Genomic DNA, 25,325 nt, shown 5'->3' on the forward strand with positions numbered 1-25,325 from the left:
GTCAAACTTTGATAGCGATGCACATAATCTCATGCAATGTCACACTCAGAGTGTTGTGAATGCTCATCATTTGTAAAACTGACTAAATAAAGCCTTTTTTTTTAAAGTTCATAAAATTCAGGGAAGCCATCCTGAATCAGCTCGATGTACATCCAATAAATGTTTCCTGAATGTTTCATTAAAATTTGTCAAGTCACAAGATATTTTGATCTCAGACAGACAAAGACTGACAAAACATCACAGTCTGCCTCCACCTATCAGCAGCAGGCATCCTGACTGAAAAAAATGATTTTACTCATTTTAAAAGTTTATCAAATGCTTTTAAATACATATCAAAGCACGAGATAAACCAGTATTTTCTTCTTCTTACAACTGACTGCTCTGTTTAATCTAATGACGAGGCTTTTTAGCCTTTTTGAGTTTTCACCAAATCTGTTTTTATTAATGGAGTACATTAGCCACTAAGTTTAAATCCCAAACTTTAAACTTTTTAGTGGCCGAAGCAAAAATGGCTGTTTACGTGTCTCTCAGGGACAGACTGCAGGCTGGACCTCAACTTGATGCTGTGGCTCTGTGGAAATGCAACATCAAGGCCAGACTGGCGTTGGAGTTTTACTTCCACAGAGACACTGGACACCTGGAGAATTTTGTGAAACTGTGGGGATTTAAGGTTTTATGCACCATTTCTGATCAGGGAGATCTACAATACAACAAGCTCCTCATGTAAATATTTTTATTTTAAGCTTGTCCTGATCACCTTTTTTTTTAAAACACTCTTGTGTTAACTTATTGTGTAAATGAAGTTTTGTTCAAAATCTTCTTCCTCTTTCAGCTTTTCCCTTTTCAGGGGTTGCCACAGCAAGTCATCCTCGTCCATCTTAAACTGAACCAATATTTTGTATATTTAAATACCTTAAACCATAATTTTATCAAAATGTGGGTGGAAAAAGGTGAAGCATCCACCCCTGACTCCACCCTCATTTGTCCTCACAGAGGGCTGTGGTGGTCTGTGGTTGTGTCAGGAAGGGCGTCCAGCATAAAACAATTTTTAAGTCTTTGTTTAGCTCGCTGTGGCGACCCCTGAAGAAGGGAGCAGCCGAAAGAAAAAATAACATTTAAATAAAAACTGCCAGTAAAATCCAAACACGGTGTTAGATGCTGTGTAAACTCCTGAAAGGCTAAACATGACAGATGTGTCTCTTTTTCTTTGAACTCTGCATCTACAGGTTTACCAGGAGAGAAGGGAGACCGAGGGAGTCCAGGCGTTGGGAGTCAGGGTCCTCGAGGACCACCCGGTCCTCCTGGTAAGAGACGACATGATCCAGAACTGAACTAACCAAACTCACTGTCTGCAGCTCTGCTCAGACTCAACACACGTTTCTCATGTTCTGTAGCTGCTCTCAAAGATGAGCATTTCAAACTATTGTGTTCAAGAACATTTATTTTTTGTTGCTTCCAGTCCAGATTCACACATTTCCTACAGTTTTGTGTTGCTGCTGTGCTAAAGGAGAGGCGTTTCAAGGATTGAAACAATAAAATTCAATCGCTTCACTTTTTATTGAACCTCTGAGTGAAGAAAGTAAGCAGACGTTTTACACCACGAATATAAATCTCTGTATTGACTGAAGTGCTGTGTTGAGTTTGAGTGTTGTCTTATGAATATATGGCGACGTAGGGATTTTCTGTTTACAGCAGTCAATACTCGCAGAACAAGCAGAGGAAGCTCCCTTGAAACTTTTAAATAACTGTAAAAACAGCAAAATGTACATAATTCTGACTTGGGTGTTTGGGAGGTTTAATTCACTGGACTTGAACTAACATTGCACTTGACAATAGAAACTTCCAATAAAATATGGATATTTCTGCGACTCATTTCTCCTGTGAAAACATAAAACAATGACCTTTGAGCTAAATTTCAGCTCCTATCTGTTATTCTGTTAACCTCAGCTCATTCAGACCCTTCAGCCTGAACCGACAAACATTTACAGCTGCCTCATATATTCTAGTGTTTAAAAAAATGGTCAAGAGATTTTGTAAAATTCTGAAAAATGAACATCTTACCTGTTGCAGTAAGCTCTGGAAACAACCTCAGTTTAGAGAACTAGTATAATTCTGACCAAACCATTCATGTAAAGCCAGTATCTCACTTGACTGCACCAGTTGGGGACCAGTTGATGATTAAACATTTGTAGAAAATTGTGGGGGGAAGCAAATTTTTCAGATTCAGTCTAAGTTCTGAGTGTTTGTGACCAAGTCACCAGCAAGCTGTGTGGCTGCATGTCACGTGGCTAAATTATAGAGAACTACGAGTGTTGAGTTACAAATACATATTCTGTACAGTTAAAATAAAAAGATTAAAAACAACATGCGCCAAGGAGATCCAGGACACTCAGGAACATTCCTACACAATTTAGAAACTCCTCGTGAATGCTGTTCAGTTTGCTGCAGCATATTAAAATGGTTGCTTACAGGATAGCCTGAGCGGGACCAAGACTAAAGGAACGGCTGCCATCTTGAAACGACTCCAGTCTCCACACGTTTCATAGCAGCTCATGGAAACTCTTCTTATAAACGTTTAAACTGCTGAGAGTTTCATTACATGCTTATTTACATGGGATTCCATTATTTGAAGTGTTAACAGTGGGAACATCAACTAACTGGAGCATGTCTGGTGCCGCATGGAGCACTTCCTGCAGGAGAGTCAGAGTCAGAGTTTCTTTATTGTCATTCGCACCTCATGTGGTACATGTGGTGGAGCGAAATTATGTACACGGGGTCCCAGTTACATCCAACAATAAAATGTATAAGAAAAACAGTAATAACATCTAAGATATGAACTAAGAAAAACATCAACTAAATATACACTAAGCACTCATAACATAAAACATTGAACATCAGCACAAACATGAACATGAGTCTGTGAGCAGATGTGCACGCAAGAACACATCAACATTGAAACAGAACAGCAGCAACATGATATGGTTTTTCACAGTGATTATTCTGGTTAGAGATTCATGAGTCTAACAGCCTCAGGGTAGAAGCTGTTCCTCAGTCTAGTGGTTCTACACTTAATGCTCCTTAACCTCCTTCCTGAGGGGAGTGGGGCAAAAAGTGTGTGTGCTGGGTGAGTGGGGTCCTTCATGATGCAGGTGGCCCTCTTCCTGCATCTGGAGGTGTAAATGTCTGTGACGGTGGGGAGGCTGATTCCAACAGATTTCTGTGCAGCCTTCACCACTCTCTGCAAAGCTTTTCTTTCTGCAGCTGTGCAGCCTCCATGCCACACATTGATGCTGGAGCACAGGATGCTCTCCACTGCACACCTGTAGAAGGAGGTGAGGACTGAGCTTCCCAGAGCAGCTCGCCTCAGCCGTCTGAGGAAGTAGAGTCTCTGATGAGCTTCCTTGATCAGGCTGGTGGTGTTGTTGCTCCAGCTGAGGTTGTCATTCATGTGTACACCCAAGTACTTGTAGCTGGAGACCACTTCCACTGCAGATCCTCTTATATTCAGGGGGGTGTAGGTGTTTTTGTTCCTTCTGAAGTCCACAATCATCTCCTTTGTCTTCTTCACATTGATGTGAAGGTTATTCTCTCTGCACCAGCTCTCCAGGTGTTCCACCTCTTGCCTGTAGCTGGACTCATCATTGTTTGTGATGCATCCCACCACCGCTGTATCATCTGCAAACTTTACAATGTGACAGCCTGGATGGGTAGCTGCACAATCATATGTGAGCAGAGTAAACAGAAGGGGGCTCAACACACATCCCTGAGGAGAGCCAGTGCTGAGGGTTATGGTGGAGGAGGAGAGGTTGTGGATCCTCACTAACTGTGGTCTGTTTGTTAAAAAGTCTAGTACCCAGTTGCAGATAACAAGTCAATATTGATAATGATGTAGTTGGATTTGTGTTTAAGTTGGCAGCAGCCCACCGTTTCATGGCTTCACTCAGTGCTCGTCCATCTGGTTAGAATCAAACTGTATTTTTCATTTAAATAACTATCAATTATAGGTTAGATATTAATTGTTCATAGCCTTTTCACAGAACCCACTTTAAAAGATCCTGTGACCTCACAGCCCCAGGAAAACAGGATTTATATTCAATCATTCAGATGTGTAGTTTCCTCACAGTTCATCAGAAATTTCTGCTGGAATCTTTATTATGAGTTTGTGTCCCCCCCCCCCCCCCCCCCCCCACCCTCCGGTTTGGCAGGTGAAGGACGATCAGGCAGCCAAGGCCCACCTGGTCGGCCCGGTAACCCAGGTACAGCAGGGAGGCCCGGTAATCCAGGAGCCACGGGACAAGTTGGCCCACCAGGATACTGTGATCAGAACTCATGTCTGGGATACAACAATGGAGGTATTTATCCAGCTGTTTTTATGAACCAGCAACACTTTAAATTCTTTATAACACATTTAATGTTGACATTTAATATGTTCTTTTAAAGAAACAGTTCACATTTTAACATTTGTGTTTTATATATTTTTTAATTTTCAGTATAAATGTTGATGAGCATTCAGTCAGCACAGTCTGCATACAAGCACTTCAGACAATAGATATATTGACAATATATCACTTGTTTGTTCGTTAGCTGCTACTTTCAAGACTTTTTGAACCAGAAAAAGTAAAATAATTTTAAAATAATTTAACAAATGAGAGATTTCGTTGGTATTTCAGTAGAAAAGTTGGTCCATATGGTTTAAATACTGTGTATGGGTGTGAAGAGGTGTCTCCGCTGGAGCTTTATGTGAGAGAAGCATCAAATAAAAGGAGGGAATGGTTGAAAAATGATCAGCTGTGATAAATATAAAAACACAAACAGAAGTGGGGTTTTCTGCTTCGTTTTCCTCACGCAGGAGAAATGAATGAAAAGCATAGTTTGAATCATCTTGTGGGCGTCACGGTAGCGCAGAGTTGTCGCCTCTCAGTGAGAAGGTCGCCGGCTCAAATCCCAGCCCAGGACCTTTCTGGGTGGAGTTTGCATGTTCTCTCCGTGCATGCGTGGGTTTTCTCCGAGTACTCTGGTTTCTCCCACAGACCAAAAACATGCATGTTGGGCTGATTGGTAACTCTAAATTGTCTCTAGGTGTGAGTGAGAGAGTGAATGTTTGTTTGTCTCGTTTGTTTCTTTGTGTCCTTGGGATGGACTGGAGATGTCCAGGATGTCCCACTGCCTCTCGCACAGTGATAGCTGGATATGGGCCCCGGTGACCCGAAAAGAAAGAAGCGAGTAAAAGATGATGGATGGATAATCTTGTGATCTATATAGGATTTTCTAGATGAACTATAAAGTTCTGCAGAAATATGATGTGAACAAATCAGGTTCCTGCAGCTGAAGGTGAAGTAACATTTGGACTCTAGTGTTTTCTCGAACATTTCTCAAAACACTCAATATAGAGACTTTCAAAAAAGTTCAATACAAAAACAACTGGACTTTATTTGTAACAGAAGACGTTTCGCTCCTCATCCGAGGAGCTTTCTCAATTCAAAGAGCAGAGAGTGAGAGGTTCAGGTTATAAAGCTGAGATAACATACATGCATACATATGCAGATTGAAGTTTAAAAATAAAGAACAAATAAATAATAATCATAATAATAATAAATAAAGATACATACATATCTCACTCAGCTTTATAACCTGAACCTCTCACTCTCTGCTCTTTGAATTGAGAAAGCTCCTGGGATGAGGAGCGAAACGTCTTCTGTTACAAATAAAGTCCAATTGTTTTTGTCTTGAACGTTTTTGAATTGACCATGTCCTGGATGACTGAGAATCTTCACCAGAATATAGAGACTTTATAAACTCGCTGAGTGCTGTATGTTTAGCCGTAACCATAATGCGTCTCATGGTTTCTCAGCACTAGTAATGTAATTCAGTTTAATGTTTTAATTTAGCAGAATCACTCAAAACAAACTATTTCTTACCAGTTTAAACAGTCTGCGTCTGATGTGTCTTTCCATCTTCTAAAGCTTTATTTCTTAATGTATAAAACATTCAAATAACCAAAAAAGTTAAATCATGTCATCTGGACCAGTTTCCTTAAGGGAGCAACGTTTCATCTTCCGGATGAGAGACGAAACATTCCTCCCTAAAAGAAACTGGTCCAGATGACATGATTGAACTTTTTTTGTTGTTATCTACCTGGATGGTTGAGCCTAGAAACCTTAAAACATTCAAATGTTATTTTACAGCCTTAGTTTGCCGTCAGATTATTATTACTCCTGTAAAGGTCTGATACAAATGGAAAGGGCTCTGACTTTTACTGTTGTTCCTCTTTAAAGTTTGACTGAAGCATTAAGGACCTGACAGGACAAAGCTATTTTTCTGTTGTGAAAACTAATGAAATGTGCTGCTTCACACAGTCAGGTGCACAAACAACAGAACATCTCTGGAATATTCATGCCTGTGAGGTCAACGGGCGCCTCGAGCGTTGCACGTCTAACTGGGTCTGACGAGACGTCCGTATGATGAACGATCTGTTAGCAGCAGCTGATGGATGAGACATTACTTCATCTATCAGACAAGACTTATTTAAATGGATTCACCTCACAGTGTGTGTGTTTTGAAACATCTTGTGATTTAGGACTGTCTGCTTTTCACAAACTTTCAAGGTTTAAGCTCAGCCTCTGACCACTTCAGACACATTAGAAGACGTGTTGGATGTTTAGTCTGTTCCTTTTGTTTCACATCTCCAGCTTTGTGTTGCATCTGTAGCATCCATGTCTGTATTGTTTCCAACTAACCAGTTAAACCAGTGGTGTTGAGCTCTTGTCCACATGACAAATCAAGTTCTGCAGGAGCCCAATAATGACCTGTTCATTAAATCAGGTGTGTTGAAGCAGGGGAACTTCAGCAACCTTCAGCACGATGGCCTCCGAGCACCACAACTGGACGCCATTCAATTAGAAAGTCTTTTTTTTTTCTGTTTACATTGAGAAACTACAAGAAGGGGGTCCGTTTGCAGCTGCAACATTATTTTAAATATGAAGACTTCTTACTTTTGTGTTTATGAACATATTTGACTTCACTATTCTCCGTTCAAACATAAAACGCTTGTTATATTTGGACTCGAGAGCTCAGTTCAAATCAAAGTGTAGGCTGAGAAAAATCACAGGACACTGGTCTGACTGAAGAGGAGCAGCTCAGACATCACCAACATACAGGACTGGGATGAAGTGGGAGTTAATGTCCAGTTTACTGATGAGTTTATGCGACTCTTACACATAATCTGCTATTAAAAGCCATTTACAACTAAGACAGAGAAACTGATGTTTAAAATGAAAATAAGTTTACGTAAAATTAAACTAACACATTCAACATTCTCATTTATTTTGCTAAGTTGTCTCCCCCCCCCCCCCCCCCCCCCATCATGCTGTTTATGCAAACAACCAAGAAGGGGATATTTCACATCCAGTCATTGATTCCAGGGGTTCTCAAATTTTTGGGGTTCATGGAGCCCTTACAGGGAGAAAAAGTTTCAGAGACCCCCTCATAACCCTCATGTTTATTAAATAATTTTCTTCAATTTGTCTCTTTAATGCAATGGAAATATTTGTGTAACATAAATACTTAAGACCTGTTCTTTAATAGTGTTAATACAATTTTATACTTTTAAACATGGGGTATTTTTCATTCAACACACAATTAACAACATTTTAATTTCAACTAACAAAATTGCAGTTTTGAGAATATTAACAGTATCAAAAACCATTTTAAAATGATATATAATGAAATAAATAAAAACAAAATGTAATCGATGCTGGAACGCAAATAGCGGGCGGGCCAGTTGGGGGGTGCAGGGGGCTGGGGGACCTCCCCCAGAAAATTTTGTATGAAGTAGATGTGACTTCCTGCATTTTGGTGTATTTTAACAGGTTGTTAAATGTCTACCTGTTTGTAAAAAGTTTTTTTAAATAAAAATAATGTTTTGTTTGTTTTTGCGGACCCCCAAGCACCAGCTCGTGGACTCCCAGGGGTCCGGGGGACCCCAGTTTGAAAACCATTGATTTAGAAAAGTGAAACTGAAAATCATGAACAAAATCAAAATGACTGACCGAAAGATATTCTGACAGAAAGAAAGCATAACCACATTCCTTTCATCTGCTCAGCCACATACTGACAAAACTGCACATTTGTACGCTCTGAGATGTATTTGAAGAAACCGTGATGCATTTAGTGTGACGAGCACCCATTCACACAAAACACACAAATACAATCATCTTATAAACCAGTCAGACCCTGACACAGGGTGGACATGCGTGTTTGTAAACCTCCATCTAAAAGGAGTGTTTGGTTCTTCTTGCAAAGATAAATGAAAAGATTATTCAAGGTTGTTCTGTTCAGACCAAAGCAATCGAGTCCGCTTCATATTCATCCAGCAGACCAGCTCCTAATTTCTGTTCAAACTGAAATATACTTCACACAAAACATCATGTTGGTACAAAATGTTTCAAAATATTTGACTGACATTTTATTTTTCTAAAATTTCACTTGACTGATTGTACATGTTGTTTATTTTACCTTTTGATACATTTTCGCTTTATTTTTAAACTTAATATTTGTGGTTCACTCACATTCTGGCACTAATTTCTCAACTTCTTTGGAGCAGCTGGGGACGTTGTGTTCGGGCTGTATGAGAAAATAAAATGTTTGGTGTCTTTGGGTTTTTCTCTTCATGTGAGCTAACATTTTCTCTTTTCCTTCCCCTGCTCCCTCTCTCCTGTCGTCTCCTCTTCCTTCCGATTTGAAGGTCAGCAGGATTATGATGGGAATGATAACTGAGGACCTTCCTCCAGCCATCTTCCTCTCCTCGTCCTCCTCCTGTCCTCACTTTGCCAAAAACAATCCTTCCCTCAAGGTTACCCAGTTTTTCTGGGATGGATAGGCACGCTCACATTCAGCTCCAAACTTTGCACCAGCACCTTTAAATCTGAGCTCTGTGAAGTTTCCAGATTAGTCTTGAAATGCGTGCTTTACTTCTCTGGTTCTGTTTAGCACAACCCTAAACCTGACCCTCATATGGGCCAAGTGCCAATTTTTAAAATCATATCAGCTTCACTCTTTGTAATGCTATCTGATGGCTGACCTGGTACTAAGACAAAAATGAATTTGCTTTTTGTCCTAAACTCTAACAAAGCTGCCATCCCCAATCACGCCTCCATTTGTCAACAATTACTCACGCACTCTGCTCTGCAGCGGCACTTTTCTTCTACTTCCACCTGCTTTGAGCTCAGATTTCATTAAAACTAATCACATCTTTCAAAGCCGGATCAATCTGTTAAACAATGACAAATAGCTTTCCTTTCTGTTCGGCTGCTTTCATTAGTGAATGATGCAGCGTTCACCGTGCATCTCATATTCTGAGCTGTGCAGAAAACCTTTGTTCTACTCCCCAAGTGTTCATATCTGATAACAGCAGTATTCCTCACTTTCTTATCATCTTTTAGACCCATCTTGAAACTAAAAATTGGTCGCGCAAACTCAGAAGTCATTTCTGTGTCCAGTAAATGCTCAACGTGGTTAAATTCAGCGGCGCACCATCTGCATGCCTCACGTCTGCTGTATGCTCTTTGCTTTCTGTCACTTTTAATTGGTGGTGGCATCAAACATGGTTTAACTTCCAGATCTGATTTTAATCTCACTCTAATCTAGAAGCATGGACTCAAACTGATCCTAAATATTCCCACTCCAGTCCAATCCCTCTCTCAGAGCAACTACAACCCTCCCTACGGAGAGCAGTACAACCCTGCTGCAGTCACTTATGGCAACAACCAAGAAGGAGGCGAGGACGACCAGGAGGACGAGCAGGACCCCCACTACCATGGTTACCCCTCTCAATTGGCTTATAGTCAACCTGGTTACCATCCAAGCCACTCTGAGGACGTGGAAGTGAGGTCGCCAGGTGTGGCCAGGAGGTATTCACGTGATGTCATCATGGAGGGAGGCCCGAAGAAGGGAGGACTCACACTAAGTGCTTGAGCCCTTAAAGTCCCAACGCACACGAACACGTTCATCTCTGAATCTGAAACTGTGGTGGGAAGCCCCTCCCCTCACACCCAGTGCATCTCCAGTGGTTTTCCCACCAGATGAAATGATGTAAATATGTGGACTCTGTATATTTTAGTAAAAGGGAAGTCCGAAAAGTGCCTGATCTATGTTTCCTTCGTCCAGTGATCCTGAAAACCCCATTTCTAAACCTCCTACAGATGGTTTCAGGATTCAACTTTTATATTGCTCTTACTGTGTCATGGCATGTCTCATCAATCTTTAAAAAAAAAAAAACTCCATCTCATGTGTCTAACTGGACGTGTGCATCTGGTTTTCATTGTAACTAGCCTGACTTGAAATCCCTGAGAACAAGAAGACATTTGTACAGATTGTTTTTAGGCTGAATGATGACTGGCCCATATCCACGTTATTTCTCTACAGTATTGTAGTTTGCTTTTTAACTTGTGTTGTGAGACAACTGTTTTTTTTTTACATGAAACATCAAATGAGATGCATTAATTATCAAACTTTTTTAATTTTGAACTGAGTATTTGGAAGCTGTGATGCTCCACTCTTTTGCTGCACAACTTTGATTTAAGTGTTTAGTAAAAAACAGAACATTTCTTATCTTTCATGTTAGATCCTTTTTATGCAAATATGAACCCACTCACTGTGGAGGACACAAGCAAGCTGCTCGGTCTGATGTCTTGTTGAATTAAGAGATCAAAAAAATAAAAACCACCCTAATACTCTGCAGCCTGAAATGAACGGTACTAAATTTGAAGCATCAAGGTGGCAGCCTTGTTAATTTTCAGTTTTACTATAATCAATAAATCTGTGATGACGCTATAACGTTGTGCTTGTTCATTTTTGACATGTTCAAAATAAAACTTTGACACGAGCTTCAATAAAATGTTTATTAGTCTGTCTGCACAGCTTACAAGACCAATTTATACTTCGACAAACCAACAGAAATACAATGAGACGTCATGAGCAAAGTTAATGTGTGCCGTTGTTGTCGTAGCAACGCATTAATTGGTTTCTGTGTGAACGCTCCAAAAGGTGGGACAGACGCCGTTTTCATGGAGCACACTGGATCATTTTATGGTGGTAAAAATCAACGTTGAAACCACAGAATGTGATTTTCTCTGGAGGGATCTGGATGTGCAGGTGTGCAGTGGTTTCAGGCGTGGCCACGGCTAACGACAGGGAGTGAGTTTGAGCTGCTGCTGGCATACAAGTTGGGTTTTAGCACTCAGACTAGTCAGAAGATGATGCCAAATTTGGAATAAAACAAAAAACAAACAAAAAATGGTTGACTAAATTTACACAACAGGACACAGCATGATTTTTATTTACCATAAAATTAGGGGAAAAAAAATAAAAACACTGTTCGTTTCAGCACTTAAACAAGATTTAATGTGTTGAGAAAAACTGCTTTTGTTGCAAAGTGGATATTTAGCTTCATTTCATCCTGTAGTCTTCAGGTCTGTGGAGGAAAAACAAAACAAGAAAACAGTGTTAAGAACCAGGAAGTACATGATACAGTATGATAGATGGAAAAATGCAGCATCTTTCATAAAAACATCCCATTGTTGATGTTTCTCGTTAAATTTCACAGTGAAACTGTCGCAGACAGATTTTATCAGCTCTATTTGTTTTGACACATAAACAATAATCAGATATAATTTATCAAACGTTTGTTTGTCCTATAATTTTGTGTCTGAGTTTCTGTTCGTCTGGCATCTCATAAAGTCACTCGTCTAATCGTGTCTCACTTCTGCAGCACTTTTTCAGAGAATGAATATTAACCGTGTTTAATGAAGGGTAATGAATTGCCCTCGATCCCGACACCGTCGCCTCGAGAAACACCTGAAGAGTAAAATGAGCGAGGCAGAGCGGAGGGAATTTTTGCTGAGCTGAGTCTTAAATAAACGAGGATTAGTTTGACCTTGACAGCAACGCAACAAGCAGCTTGAACACAAGAGCTGCAGAACGATGAAACAGAACCAGAGAACAACGTGAAGAGGCTCAACCCCTGAATGAAAGCAGAAAATGATAAAAATAATGTAGTACTTTCATTATAAAGATATCAAACAAAACAAATATTCAGGCCAAATGTGGTTTGATTTGTATAAATGTGTTTTCATTAAATCAGGAAGGACACAAAAACAGATCAGAGCACATTTGTAATGGCAACGTACACAAGTCTCTAGTTGTCTTATAATTTATTTACGTTTTCCTTCCTTTATTAAAATCCTTTAAAGTGGATTTCATCAGTAGTTCAAGTTTTATGAAGGTACACCAGTTGGCTTCTTTGTGGTCTTTGGCTCTTCTCCACTCTTTAGTTCAGTACCTGAACATTTTTGAGGAATGTATGCATTTGCTCATCCATGAAGCACTGAGGCATCAAACGGTTCTGAAACTCAAAGGATGAACTGGTTTTGTGTTGCCCATAAGTCGCACATTTATGCCTAATTTACATACCCTGCGACTTATTTATGTTTTTGTTTTTTTTCCCCATATTTATAATCCAATTTTTGGCTGAGACTGTTTTCATTCATTCTGACTGAAAATATTGAACACTATCATTTTCAGCCACTAGATGGCAGCTGAGTAGTATGGCATGCTGTTGTGTCATGCAATAGGTAAACGTGGCTATTAATGACACAATCGGCTTGCCATGGCCTGCCACCTTCATCCATCTCCGGGATCATGCCTGGGGCAAAAGTCTAATCAGCTTCATTTTGCTGCACTGCCCCGGAAAAATGCAGCTAATTTGATCATTGACGCGCATTTATTAAGTAAAAGTTCAACTGAGACACATCTTTACTATAATGTCGAGCAAACAAATAATTGTTTTTAGGTTCTTGTTAAATTTCAAAGAAACGAGCAGCGTTCCTCCTTCCTGATTTCCTCCCTCTGCGCACTCCGGGAGCATCGAGGCAGCGAATACTTTTGAAATGCACCTGATTTGACTGTCAAAGTGCATCTGTTAAGGAAAAGTTAGACTGAAACACCTTTACTATAATTTTGAGCAAACAGACAATTGTTTTTAGGTGAATTCAGAAAAGTTCAAGACAAAAACAACTGGACTTTATTGGTAACAGAAGTTTCACTTCTCATCCGAGGAGCTTTGTCAATTCAAAGAGCAGTCATTCTGTTACAAATAAAGTCCAGTTGCTTTTGTCTTGAACTTTTTTTGAATTTACCATGTCCTGGATAACTGAGAATCTTCACCAGCGTATTGTTTTTAGGTGGTTATCTTGCTAAATTGTGAAGAAATGAACAGCGAGTCGTCCCTCTGCGCGTTCCTGCTTCCGCGAATCAGGTTTTGAAATGCAGCTGATTTGACCGTCAAAGTGCATTTATTAAGGAAAGTTAGACTGAGACGCACCTTTGCTATAATTTCGAGCAAACAAATGTTTTTAAGTGTTAATCTTGTTAAATTCTTGTTAAAAGTCCTCCCGTGCACGCTCCCGTGGCCGCCAATTGGCAGTCAATCCATTTTTGGCGCAACACCGGGTCGTCAGCGGTGACGTGTAACAAACGCGACGCGTCAGTGGTGACTCATAATAGATGTGACGTATATGGCAAAGCGACTTATAATTTATGTTTATTTCCACTTTATTAGACATATTTGGAGCGATGGGACTTATAAGGCGGTGCAACATGTACGGTGGACAATACGGTAGCTGGATGACGATCGGACCTCATGGATTGGCTCCACACCAGATCAGAGCAGGCAGCAGGAACAGAAGCAGGAGAGCAGGGTGGTGACTGCACCCAGCTACAGCCCAGCCCCGACTGTCTAAAGGAGGCACCCACTCCTGACACAGGAACATCTAAGCACCTGTCTTACCGTCTTCATCGCCGGCAGCCTTAGACGACGGTGAACGACATCCTCCCTCCCAAAGGGTGCTGCCACAACCACTGAAAAGCTCCCCTCAGTTTGTTGAGAGGCCTTTATTCAGTGTGCTGCTCCTCTCAGATTGAACACACCTGTCCCTGCTTGGTCTCTCTGCCTCCTCTGATCAGTCTTGTCCAAGCACATCACAGTATTTTAGCACCAACGTAGTGGATCTCAAAGTGCTACAAGCTGAAAACTTGGTCAACTGAAGGATGCTGCATCTCTCAGGACAGTGTCGGGGGTTCTTAAAGACGACCTGCAGACGCTCTTCCTCTGCAGCAGAGTGTGTGCTCATATTTTAATCACACACTGCAGAGTATCCTGTCTTGTTCAAATACTGGGCAGAAATTGGAGAAAAAGCAGCCAAAGTCTTAAAGACAAGCCTTCAGAAAACCTGAACTAGTGAACAAAATCACTATTTGTTTTAAAAGAAAATCTGACTTTTTAAAAGCAACCACAATTTGCTAATGTTTTTTGATCAAGACAAAATATTTCAATGTGCTAAAATAGAACAAAATCATTTAAAACTCAGCAACCATTTTATAAGCAGCTGTGTCACAACACTGCATTTGTCTCATGGAACATAGTCTAATAATTATAGTCATCTAATGTAATCTTTAGACGACTTACTGAAATGTTCAAATCAAACTGAATACAACAGAAGGTTTTCGACATCATGCTGAAAATATCTCAATTATTTTAACACGCAGTAAGCCAGCGAAGTACAATTCATTTTGCTTTTATTTAAAAATCAGAAGCAGAATTCTGAAAATGGAAGCTAGTTCAAGCAAAATGAGACGCAATGACTGCTAATGAGCCGGTACAGAGGCACGCCACAAAGAGCAAAATAAAGAAATATGGCTTTATGATTGTCACGAAACTCACTGAATAAAATGTACTAAACAAAATCATACCCAATCCACATTTACCGAAATACTGCAGCCAAAACCATCCTCTAAGCTAGTTCATGTCTGAAATATTGGTTTAATGAAAAGGAGAATCTGCCACCTGGGCACTGAGCAACTGTTTGTGAAAATGAAGAATGGTGACCTCGACCTGGATGAGCAGCTGTACGACGGACAAACTGACACATTGACAGATTAATGAATGCAAACGCTACTGCTGAGCAGGTGAATAAAGAATGCTCCCAGATAACTTGCCACAATGGTCTGCTGCAGCGTGTGTGTGTGTGTGTGTGTGTGTGTGTGTGTGTGTGTGTGTGCGTGCGTGCGTGTGTGCGTGCGTGTGTGCGTGTGGGAGGGGATGGAGAGAAATGCAGCAGTGTGACATTATCATGCCAGCAAACTGCAGGTCACAATGTCAGTCTAATCTTCAACCTGAAAATACTTCAGCCAGAAAAGCAATGAATATAATTATGCCGAGTAACAGATGTTCTTTTCTTATTTTCTCTCATGCACACACACATGCACACTGCAGTGAAACCTTGTATATCCAGTTGGGAGAGAGCAAGCTCTTCCCCATGTGTTTGTGGTATCTGATTTTAGCTTTTACCTTTGAAGCTGCATTTGTTTTGAGGATTTTCATAATAAAGCTGCTCTCAAAAGAACATTTACACTGGAAATAAACGCTCCTAAGTATCTAAAAGCCAACAACAGACCTATTGGTATGAATAAAGGGGTTATGTGTTCAACAGTAGTTTTTTTTTTCTGTGCATATCCTGTCACCAAGTCACTGCTTAGCTGATCATTAATCCTCACTTTGTGGTTACAATAAAAACAAAATACAAAATCTTAAATGGATCTGCTGAAGTTAAACCAGTCACAAAATGCAGTTGACGCGATTTCTGAAAGCAATTCTTCAAGACTCCTGTTGGTCGGAGAGATGAAACGATGTGTGTGTACACCTGGACTGAAGTTCTGAGTATGTCCAAACCCTCCACTCAACATTAGTAGCACTAAGAGTTTTCCACATCAACAACTGTGGGTTACCTCTAAGATCAATTTCACAAACTCACCAAATCTAAAATATACTGTCTGCTGTTGACTTTTACATCTATATCTATTCACGATCCAAAGATAACTCGTGTTATTACTTTTGCAGCTACACCTGTATATAACCCAAGCTTTGAAACTGAACTCTTCTGACTCATCATCAGACTCTGTGTTGGTGCTTTTCATAAAGTCTTTTGGAGGCAGTAAGTTGTCTGTAGTTCTACATACAGTTGAAACAGCCTGGGGAAGGCGTTGATCTCCTCCTGAGTGTACTCGTTGAGTTTTCGAGGAATCTCTCTGGGTTGAGGAAGCTCTTCCGTCAGGTTGGCTCGTATTTCATCTGGTATCTCCTGAACGGGGGGTGTAGGAGACAATGGAGATGTTTTAGGCCACAAAACAAAAAGGCAAATAGAAAAAGGTTATGATTTAAAAACCCTGAAGTAAATGACATATTCTACTCAAGGATGAAACAGTGTTAGGAGCTATCATTTGTCAGTGTTAAATCTTTTCGATATTTGGACGAGGCCCGGGTGAACAATGACCACCAACGCCAAACAAGGTGTCAGCAGAAATTGTGCTGTTAGCTGAAGACCACGAAGAGGTCAAGAGTCTAGGACTGAGAGTAGCAACTCTAAACGTAGGCACGACAGGCAACGGTAGAGCTGGCTGACACGATGCACACGACCGTGGTTACCATGGTTACCATGGTGCAAATAGGAAGAAAAGTGGAGCAGAGGTGGTCATGAAGGAGGAGTTGGCAAAGAATGTAGCAGAGGTGAAAAGAGTGTCAGATAGGGGGATGTGTCTGAAGTTAGAAGTAGAAGGCCTGATGCTGAATGTTGTCAGTGGTTATGTTCCACAGGTTGGATGTGACGTAGAGGAGAAAAATACATTCTGGAGGAATCCTAGATGAAGTGATAGGAGTATTTCCAGGGAGGAGAGAATTGTGATTGGAGGAAACTTAAAACAGGTATGATGGTGAAGGAAAAGAGGAGATGAAGAAGTGATAGGCAGGTTTGGTATCGAGGAAAGGCACCAGAAGGCCAGATGCTGGTGATGGCTGTAGTCAACACCTTTTTCCAAAAGAGAGAAATATGGTTTCATGCCCAGAAAGAAAACAACAAATGACATTTGCTTTAAGGATGCTGATGGAAAAGTAGAGAGAGGGTCATTGTGTCTTTGTGGGTTTAGAGAAAGCAATATGTTAAACAATAAATCAATTAATCACACGATAAATTAAAAATATCGACCTCATTTTCATTTACTGGCTTTATCATTTCTTCGTGTCTCTCTCTTTCTACTGAAGACACTAGATGACAAAAAGCTCAACTCCTGTGTTCTTCACTGACCCCTCCCTTTCTCTAAAATCTTTTTTAACCATCCAAAATCGCGTTTTTGGATCATTAAAAGCAGCTAAGCTGAGAAGCTAAGCTACGAGCTAAGCTAAGAGGCCAACCTCGGGAAAAAAACCTCAGTGTTGTCAAAGCTCCAAAATTCACGGTTGAAGCTCGTGCTTTCATCTAAATAGTTGTTTGTCTCTGCAAAAAGAAGCTGAGAACTTGTTTACTGATTTTTTTATTAAAAGCTTCGTGTGAAAAATGCTATGCTAAAGAGCTCAAACCACACCGAGCACCCGCCATTTTGAGAACCAAAGAGACAGCCCATGTCACGTCAAGGGGCCTCCCTCCCATTTTTGTTAAAGAGATGCTGCTTGCTCCCTCACTATCCATCCTTCCATACAAACAGTCTTATACTGCCACCCAGTGGTAAAAAAAGGCACTACACCCAAAAATTAACCAACATTTTTTCTTAAATTTCAAACAATATTATCATTTATCGCATTAATTTCTGAGACAATCGCCCAGAAAAATGTGTTCTTGTGACAGGCCTATCTAGTGATGATGCAAATGTGTATCAAGTTTCATTAAATTACCTTGAGCAGATCAGAAATTATGGCCCAGACAATCAAAGACTTTGAAGAACATTTGAACTTGACTTGTGACCTTGACCTTGTAGATGGGGTGAAGGATAGAGCACATGACACTCTGGTGATGATGCATATGTGTATGAAGTTTTGGTAAATTATTTTAAGCGGATCAGAAGTTGTGGGCTGGACAAAAGAAAGTTTACACATGTACAGACGTACAGAAATAAAACTATACTATAAAATGTCTGCCTTTGACGAGAATGAAAAACATCTTACAAAACAAAAACTAAAAATATTTAATCCAGGATTGTATACCTGAGTTATTGAGCATGGACTTTTTTGGTTTTGAACCAGTTTGACATGACTGTCGACGAGGAAGAGGGCCGGCAACAGAGGAGGGGGCGTGCCAAAGACACCATCTTAGCACCAACATAAATGGTTTGTTCCACTTTGGAATAAGCTGTCTCGGGGAAGAATGAGTTTTGTGTCGTGCGTTTCCTTGACTGATGAAGCCTTCTGGATCAACGGTGAAATGTTTCAGCACAAAAAAAAAAAAAAAAAGAAACTGTCCAGATGACCTGACTGAAAATTGTAGGATTATATACCTGGATTATTGAGCATGGACTTTTTTGGTTAAAAATATTTAAATTAAAAGGTGTTCAAAAACTGTGGCTTTTATTGTTATGAATGGTAGATTATTTGTCTGTCTTTGTAATCCAAATACCACACAATTGAGTTTTACAAGTCAGACAGTCTGCTCTGAAATAATGTTTAAACACATCATCTCAACATTAGGGCACTCGGTTTAGTAACACTTCATCTGACAGTAAATATCTGGGTCATGTTGTTGCCAACACACAATTGAAGTAATGTGAACCACCACCAGCGTGATGCACCCATTCACTTCACTGGAATATAGCAAGAATAAAAACACTTTAGGCAAAAAATAGTTAAGCACATTTTTCAAGCTGTCAGGTTTAAAAGTGAAAATGTTATTAGCTTGTTTGTAACTCATTTGTTGTTTACACAACCCTCTGTGGAAGTCTAGCTGCCACTCCACTAAGCTCACCAAAGTGGGACCAAGTCTCTGTTAGTTTCTGATTCTGGTCAAGTCGCACTGAGATGGTCTGCTTTGTGTTGAACAGCTTCAGAACATGCATGCATTCAGCTTCTAACATGCATGAAGAATGTTCCTGTAGTATGAAAGCACAGTGGAACAGCTCAAAGCGATGAACTTACATCCTCAGAAAAGATGTGTAATCGCTGCATCATTGAGCGTCTGTGCACGTTTTTGGGCAGCATGCCATAAACTGCCAGCTTCACGATCTGCAGAGAAAAAAATAATACAGTCAACTCCCTGATACTCAAAGAATGAAGTTTCTATAGCAACCTCAAACATATTATGTGTTTTTCTTATGTTTGCATGTAAGAAGGAACCAGGTTTTGTAATGTAAGAAGGCTTGCACAACGTGGGAGATTTTCTGGACTGAGGTTGGACAGAGAGGTTGGACAGGGAGGTTGGACAGGGAGGTTGGACAGAGAGGTTGGACAGAGAGGTTGGACAGAGAGGTTGGACAGGGAGGTTGGACAGGGAGGTTGGACAGAGAGGTTGGACAGAGGCAGTGCTGACAAACCTTCCTCTGTCCAATTCCTCTCTTCTCTCCACAGCTTGTTTGAACTAAACCAACATCAGGACTCATGTCTGAAACCTGCAGCAGACTTTAACACTTATTAAACCTGCAAATTCACAAAGTGTTAAAGAAGATGAAGAAGAGGAAGGTAGTTGCACCTGATGACACACCAGTGGAGGTATAGAAACATCTGGGAGAGATTATGGTGTACATAGAAAGTCTTACATCTTTGAATTCAGCTCAGAGGAAATGGGAACATAAACAAGAGTTGAATTTATATTTTTGTTCAGCGCGCACACATGCACACAGCCAGCCAATCTTAGGCTTACTGTAGATGCAGGCACAAACCAATAAGTAAGTTGGCCCATTGCTCATGTTTTACGTTATCCAGCTCACAAGGTTTCCAAAAAGATGGCGACGGCCATCTTGGATTTTGAAGTGTCATCCCAGTTTTCAACAGAAAAGTCACACACCAAAACTGAAATTGGTACTTCACCCATTTTTCTAAGTTATCCTTTTCACAACACAGATGGACATTCAAGGCAACCCAATTTTCCAAAGGAAACTTTCTTACGTCTAGATCAGGGGTGTCAAACTCACTTACAAAAGGGGGCCAAAATTAAAACATTTTCCAAACCAAGGGCCGGTTCAGATTCTACATTAACTCAAGTTAAATACCCAACATCTTTTCTTGGTTGCAGGTTCCTTAACAAGAGTTTGATTGGTCTCATTTAAAGTTCTCTGTTGCACTTTTCACATCATGATCAAAGATTACTGAAAAAAAATAAAGTGATAAAAGTATTTTACATTTAAAATAACATCTTGGGGGCCAGATAAGATGTCATCGAGGGCCACATTAGACCCCCGGGCCTTGAGTTTGACACATATGGTCTAGATGAAGCCACACACCAAAATGAAAGTTGGTATCTCACTTACTTTTGAAGTTTTCACTTTCTCAACATGCACGGACAGACAGAGGGTATTTTTAATTCCCCCTTTTTGCTCCATAATGGGAGTTATTTGAAAAATTAAATAAATGAATAAAATCAGGTTTCAAAAATATTCTGATGTAGTGGTTGGTTGCAGGTTCACTTTATGGTCTCTGTGTTGAGTTTGTGCACAAGTGGGTTTCCTCCCACAGACCTAAAACATGCATGTTAGTCCAAAAACATGCATGTTAGTCTGATTGGTAACTCTCAATTGTCTCTAGGTGTGAATGGTTGATTGTTTCTATAGAGTAACCTCTCACTGCAGGCAAAGCTGTGCAAATCTGATTTCTTCTGGACAGTCTGATCATGACAAATCAGACCCCCCCCCCCCCCCCCCCCCCCCCCCCACCCCGCCCCAGGTCTTTTTCACGTGGTACTCATTCGGAAACATAACGCAGAAAAAAAAAAAAAAAACTCATTCATCCCTGTAGCGATCAGGCTTCTCAACGAACAGTGATCTCTGTACGGTTATTTTAATGTCTTAATATCTTGTCTAGTATGGATGTTCTGTGTGACTGAAACAAACTGCCCCTCGGGGATAATAAAGATTCTTGAACTTGAACATTTTCGATGTTTTTTCAAAGCTGCAGTCTGAACAGTCTTGTCACATTTCATCCAACTGTTACAGTGAAGTAAGTGAATGCAGATTGATCCATGTATTGATAATATTGACCAACATTGTGCAGTTTAAATCTTGGAACAATGTACGTCTTCACCTACACAACAGAAGTTCAGTTGCTTCAACTTTTTTATTTGCCATGTCCTGGATGACTAAGAATCAACACCAACGTTGGTTTCCAACTTTGTATACGCTAGCCTGATGGCACCAGTGTTCGATTGCTTAAAGCGTGTCAACCCCCTTCCAGAAGTGCAATTCATGTTGGAGTAGTCAGTAAAAGGCTAGATCGAATGTAAATAGGGGAACAAACAAATGCAGCAGATAAACATTTAGTTGACCTTGATTGCACAACAATTTCAGAACTGACACACATAAGCTGACATGTGCAGCATCCAAATTTACAATCATAACCAGGCGTGATGGGTGTGACGTCATTGCATCAGGACCACGAGTGCTTACACTGGAGTCTGATGACGGTCACATTTAAATTATAATGTAAACAACTGCGTGCACGCACATATCTGAGCAAAAATGTGTGAATAAGCATTAGGACCTATAGTGTGAATAAAGTTTATGTGTCCCTGTGATGGATTTGTGACCCGTCCCCCGCCTCTTGAAAAGTAACTACTGGAGAGAGGCCGTGATCCGAAAAGGAAAAGTGGATAAAGAAAATGGATGGATAGAGATTTCACATATTCAAACATATATTACAAAAACACTGACTATGTTGCTTTCAACAGAAGACACAGAATTGTTAGAACTATAAATTTACAACACAACAGCAGTTAAAAAAACAAACAAACAAAAAAAAACAAGCAGCACAAATCCTCCTCCCTTTCGCTGCTCCCTTCAGATGTCACCACAGCAGATCATCTGCCTCCATCTCACGCTATCCGGCACCAGCCGTCTTCATATCCTCCTACACTACATCATAAAGCTTCCTCTCCTCCTCCCTGGCAGCTCAACACTCAACAACCTTTGATTAATATAGCCACTGTCCCTCCACTGCCTATGGCCAATCCATCTTAGCCTTGCTTTTCTGCCCAACTTGAGTTGTTCCTCTAATATACTCATTTCTAATCCTGTCCATTTGGATCATTACCAGTAAAAATCTTAACATGTTCATTTCCTAAACTCATCCATCTTCTACTCTGTGTAGTTTCACTGCTACACCCGTCACCCACTCATTCACACACAATTTCTGTCTTGCTTCTGACTCTTAGTTTTCTCTCCGCTGCATACCTCCACCTCTATGGGCTCTATTCCACCTGCTCCCTACTCTCACTACAGATCATAACCCATCTATCCCTCCTACTACACGGTAGCGGTAGTCTATGGCACACATGGAAATTATACTAGTATTTGTGTGAAGTATAAATCATAAATACAGAAAACCATGTGATAAGGGCTACACATACACTGACATTTCACAGATTTTAGAATTAATTTTGAACACATGAAAATGAAGAGATTAACGGCACAGCTTACAGCTTTTGGATCCTTGAGGTGAAGCTGAGCAGCAGTGACTTGTTTGAATCCACCCGGATATCTTTTGAGGACAGAAAAACTGTTAACTTCAAGAAAATACTAAATAATGCCAATGATGTAAGTGATAAAACATCTCATGGTATCTTTGTTTTCTTGAAACTAAAATAAATACAAAAGGATTTTTCTTTGTTTTTTGAAGACACCAACATACGAGACAAAGGGAATATAAAAAGGAATTATTAGTCAGGTAGTAGCAAACCGAACACTCACCCTGTGTGTGATGAATAGACTTTCTGCTCCCATTTGTTCCCAGAGAACGCGATGTGTCTGGAGTTTATAACTACAACGTGATCGCCACATTCACCTGTAATCACATTACAAACTTTTAATCACTTTTTACTTAAATAAAGCCACGCATCCAATTTAAGAATCACATATATGCCTTAATTGAAGAACAAATTAAACAAGTTTAAAAAGCATAAAAAATTGTGAAATAGTGATAAATAATTACTAATGTTGACTTTTTTTAAACAATATTACTGCTCTACACAAGACTACACGAAGTCATTGAAAGCTTCTAATTATATGAATTTGTATTTTATCAATTTAATTTTATCAATACAGTCACACACGTTCAGTAGAAGACAATGTAGAACATGTAACGCTGAGAACTGGGAATCAAACTACCAACTAACTCTCTGATGCGAAAGCCACCAAACTCTGCTGATCCACAGCTACTTTAGTAACTAGCTTACATTTACTCACAAACTTTTAGACAAGCCTTTGTGAGGAGTTTAAGGGAAGATTTGAGTCCACAAGTACGCATGTGCAAACTGATCTGCTTAGATTGCACTATAAGAATAAAAAAAGTCATTGATCTTATTTAGGGTCAATAAAAACCAGTCAAAACATTTGTTTCAAATGAAAAAAATAAAAATATTAACTTGCAAACGTTCAACTACCTAAAAACAAAAACAATATTTTTAGACAAACATTTTAGAATACCAGAAATTCAATAAATAATTGTACTTTGAGAAAAATATGTTTTAAGTTAGTCCTCTGCTGCCATCTTGTGGCAGTTTTGTTATTGCAGCAACTTAATACACGCTTGAGCAGAAACACGTAACAGGAAAAAACATTAGAGCTTATAGCATGTAAGAGCTGTGTAAAAGTTTAAAATGCTTTTATGGTGCATGTTGTATGTTTAACTCACTTAGGGCATGATAGATAGGCTTGTGTTTTCCCTGCAGTTTAGTGCTACAGATGCTTGCGATTTTGCCGGGCGGCTGCATTCTGGCGTCAATGAGGAACCAGGAGCGGGCGAAGGTCGCCCATTGCTGAGGGAAGAAAAAGTTTTTAAAAAACTGAATAACAGAACAAGGTTGGGACCATAAAATACAATAAAAACAAGACCCTGTAGGTGCTGTGAATAATAAAAATTATTATTATTTTTTAATTAATTAAAATAAAGCAGAAAAGGCTGCTTTCCCTTGTTGAACTTATCCCACATGACTAAAAATAAATACATAAATGAAGTGGAGAATAATAATATTTGCTGCAACAAAATGATGTGCAGTAATAAGCTTTGGTTAATGTTGTGAAAAAGCCAGAATTTAAAAAAAAATCTTACATTCTTATTTTCATTAGAATACAAAACATATTGTAATGCATTCTAATGACATAAAAATTGGCCCACTTAATAAAAGTAATGGGTCTATTATTATTTTTAGTCACATTTACTTTAGTCTCTGTGAAATTCTGGCAAAACTATTTTAATTAACCTTTTATTGTGGTTCATTGTTATAAATACCGAGTCAAACAGAAAAAGTGGAGGTGCTGTTTCTGTTATCAGCACATGTTTGCTGTGATGAGTTGTTTTGCTAATAAATAAATAAAATATCTTTAAGTAGACCTTAAAATAAACATCTTATAGTTCATAGGTTCAGTTCCCTGTTTTTTTTTTAAGTCATATTTAATTTAATTTGTATTTATTTGCTTACATTTTTTTTAAATTAAATCGAAAGGTGCTTTTTATAATTTAATATAAAATTTAAAGATTTAAAAAATATCTACGTGTACTGTATAATAAATGTCGCAGTAAACTTCCCAAATATTTATGCATTAGGTCATACTAGATAAAATTAAATAATGATTAACTTAATAAACGAGTTTAAAAAATAAAAGCGCATTACAAGAAGTTTAAATATTTTTCAACTTTAATGAACTATTAAACATAGTTTGTAAACAGTTTAAAAATGCTAAGAGCTTAAGAAGTCGCATTATTGACAATTGAAATTTGCGCAACAGTCAGCAAAATACAAAAAAATACAACTTTTAACTTACAAGTAGGAAAATAAAATAATAGAGTAAAAGTCTGCAACAAATTTTATTTTTATTTATGCTCTATGGGGCAGAACTAGTCTGTTACTTTAGCTAACCGCTAGCAGCCGTACGTAGCTTGTCCGTTCAAAACATGAAAGTACCTCTCGTTATATGAAACCTACAAAATGTTCAAAAGTGAATTCAAACAAAAGATGATGCTACAAAAACGTGGGTGCATTACCTGAGCAGATCTGGAAAAACTCGACATTTTAATGACGCTATGAAGACATCCTTAAAACACTTGACCCCGAACGTGTGATACGGTCCGTCTAGTAATTTCACTCGGTCGAACACAAATAGCCGCTTATTTGTTCCTAGAAAAACTAAAGGCTAACCTGCATTTCCCCACTACAATGTGACGTACAGAATTTTACATATATATGGTTGAAATTTTTTTTTGGTTTAAAGGAAAACGCAGTGAAGAGCTTTAAATATTTTTTTTTATG

At 39.4% G+C, this 25,325-nt stretch overlaps 2 protein-coding genes across 2 annotated transcripts in view; one reads left to right on the top strand and one right to left on the bottom strand.

The window, feature by feature from the left end:
- Nucleotides 1-9,972, top strand: part of col14a1a (collagen, type XIV, alpha 1a) — a 179,941-nt gene extending 169,969 nt beyond the window's left edge. The window contains exons 47-49 of the mRNA XM_037677253.1: nt 1,227-1,301; nt 4,194-4,352; nt 9,686-9,972. Of these exons, the coding sequence (XP_037533181.1) occupies nt 1,227-1,301; nt 4,194-4,352; nt 9,686-9,972 (521 nt within the window). The remainder of the gene's footprint in view (nt 1-1,226; nt 1,302-4,193; nt 4,353-9,685) is intronic.
- Nucleotides 9,973-10,921: 949 nt separating this feature from the next.
- Nucleotides 10,922-25,155, bottom strand: mrpl13 (mitochondrial ribosomal protein L13). The gene is made up of 7 exons (XM_037676393.1): nt 25,061-25,155; nt 23,711-23,834; nt 22,768-22,861; nt 22,498-22,558; nt 19,010-19,096; nt 16,072-16,193; nt 10,922-11,470 (listed from the first exon to the last, which is right to left on the bottom strand). Exons 1-7 carry the CDS (start codon nt 25,085-25,087, stop codon nt 11,446-11,448), a joined length of 540 nt encoding a protein of 179 aa, XP_037532321.1. The 5' UTR covers nt 25,088-25,155; the 3' UTR covers nt 10,922-11,445.
- Nucleotides 25,156-25,325: the final 170 nt, after the last annotated feature.

Source organism: Nematolebias whitei, chromosome 5, assembly GCF_014905685.2.
Source record: "Nematolebias whitei isolate Nwh7 chromosome 5, NemWhi1, whole genome shotgun sequence".
Classification (NCBI taxonomy): domain Eukaryota; kingdom Metazoa; phylum Chordata; class Actinopteri; order Cyprinodontiformes; family Rivulidae; genus Nematolebias; species Nematolebias whitei.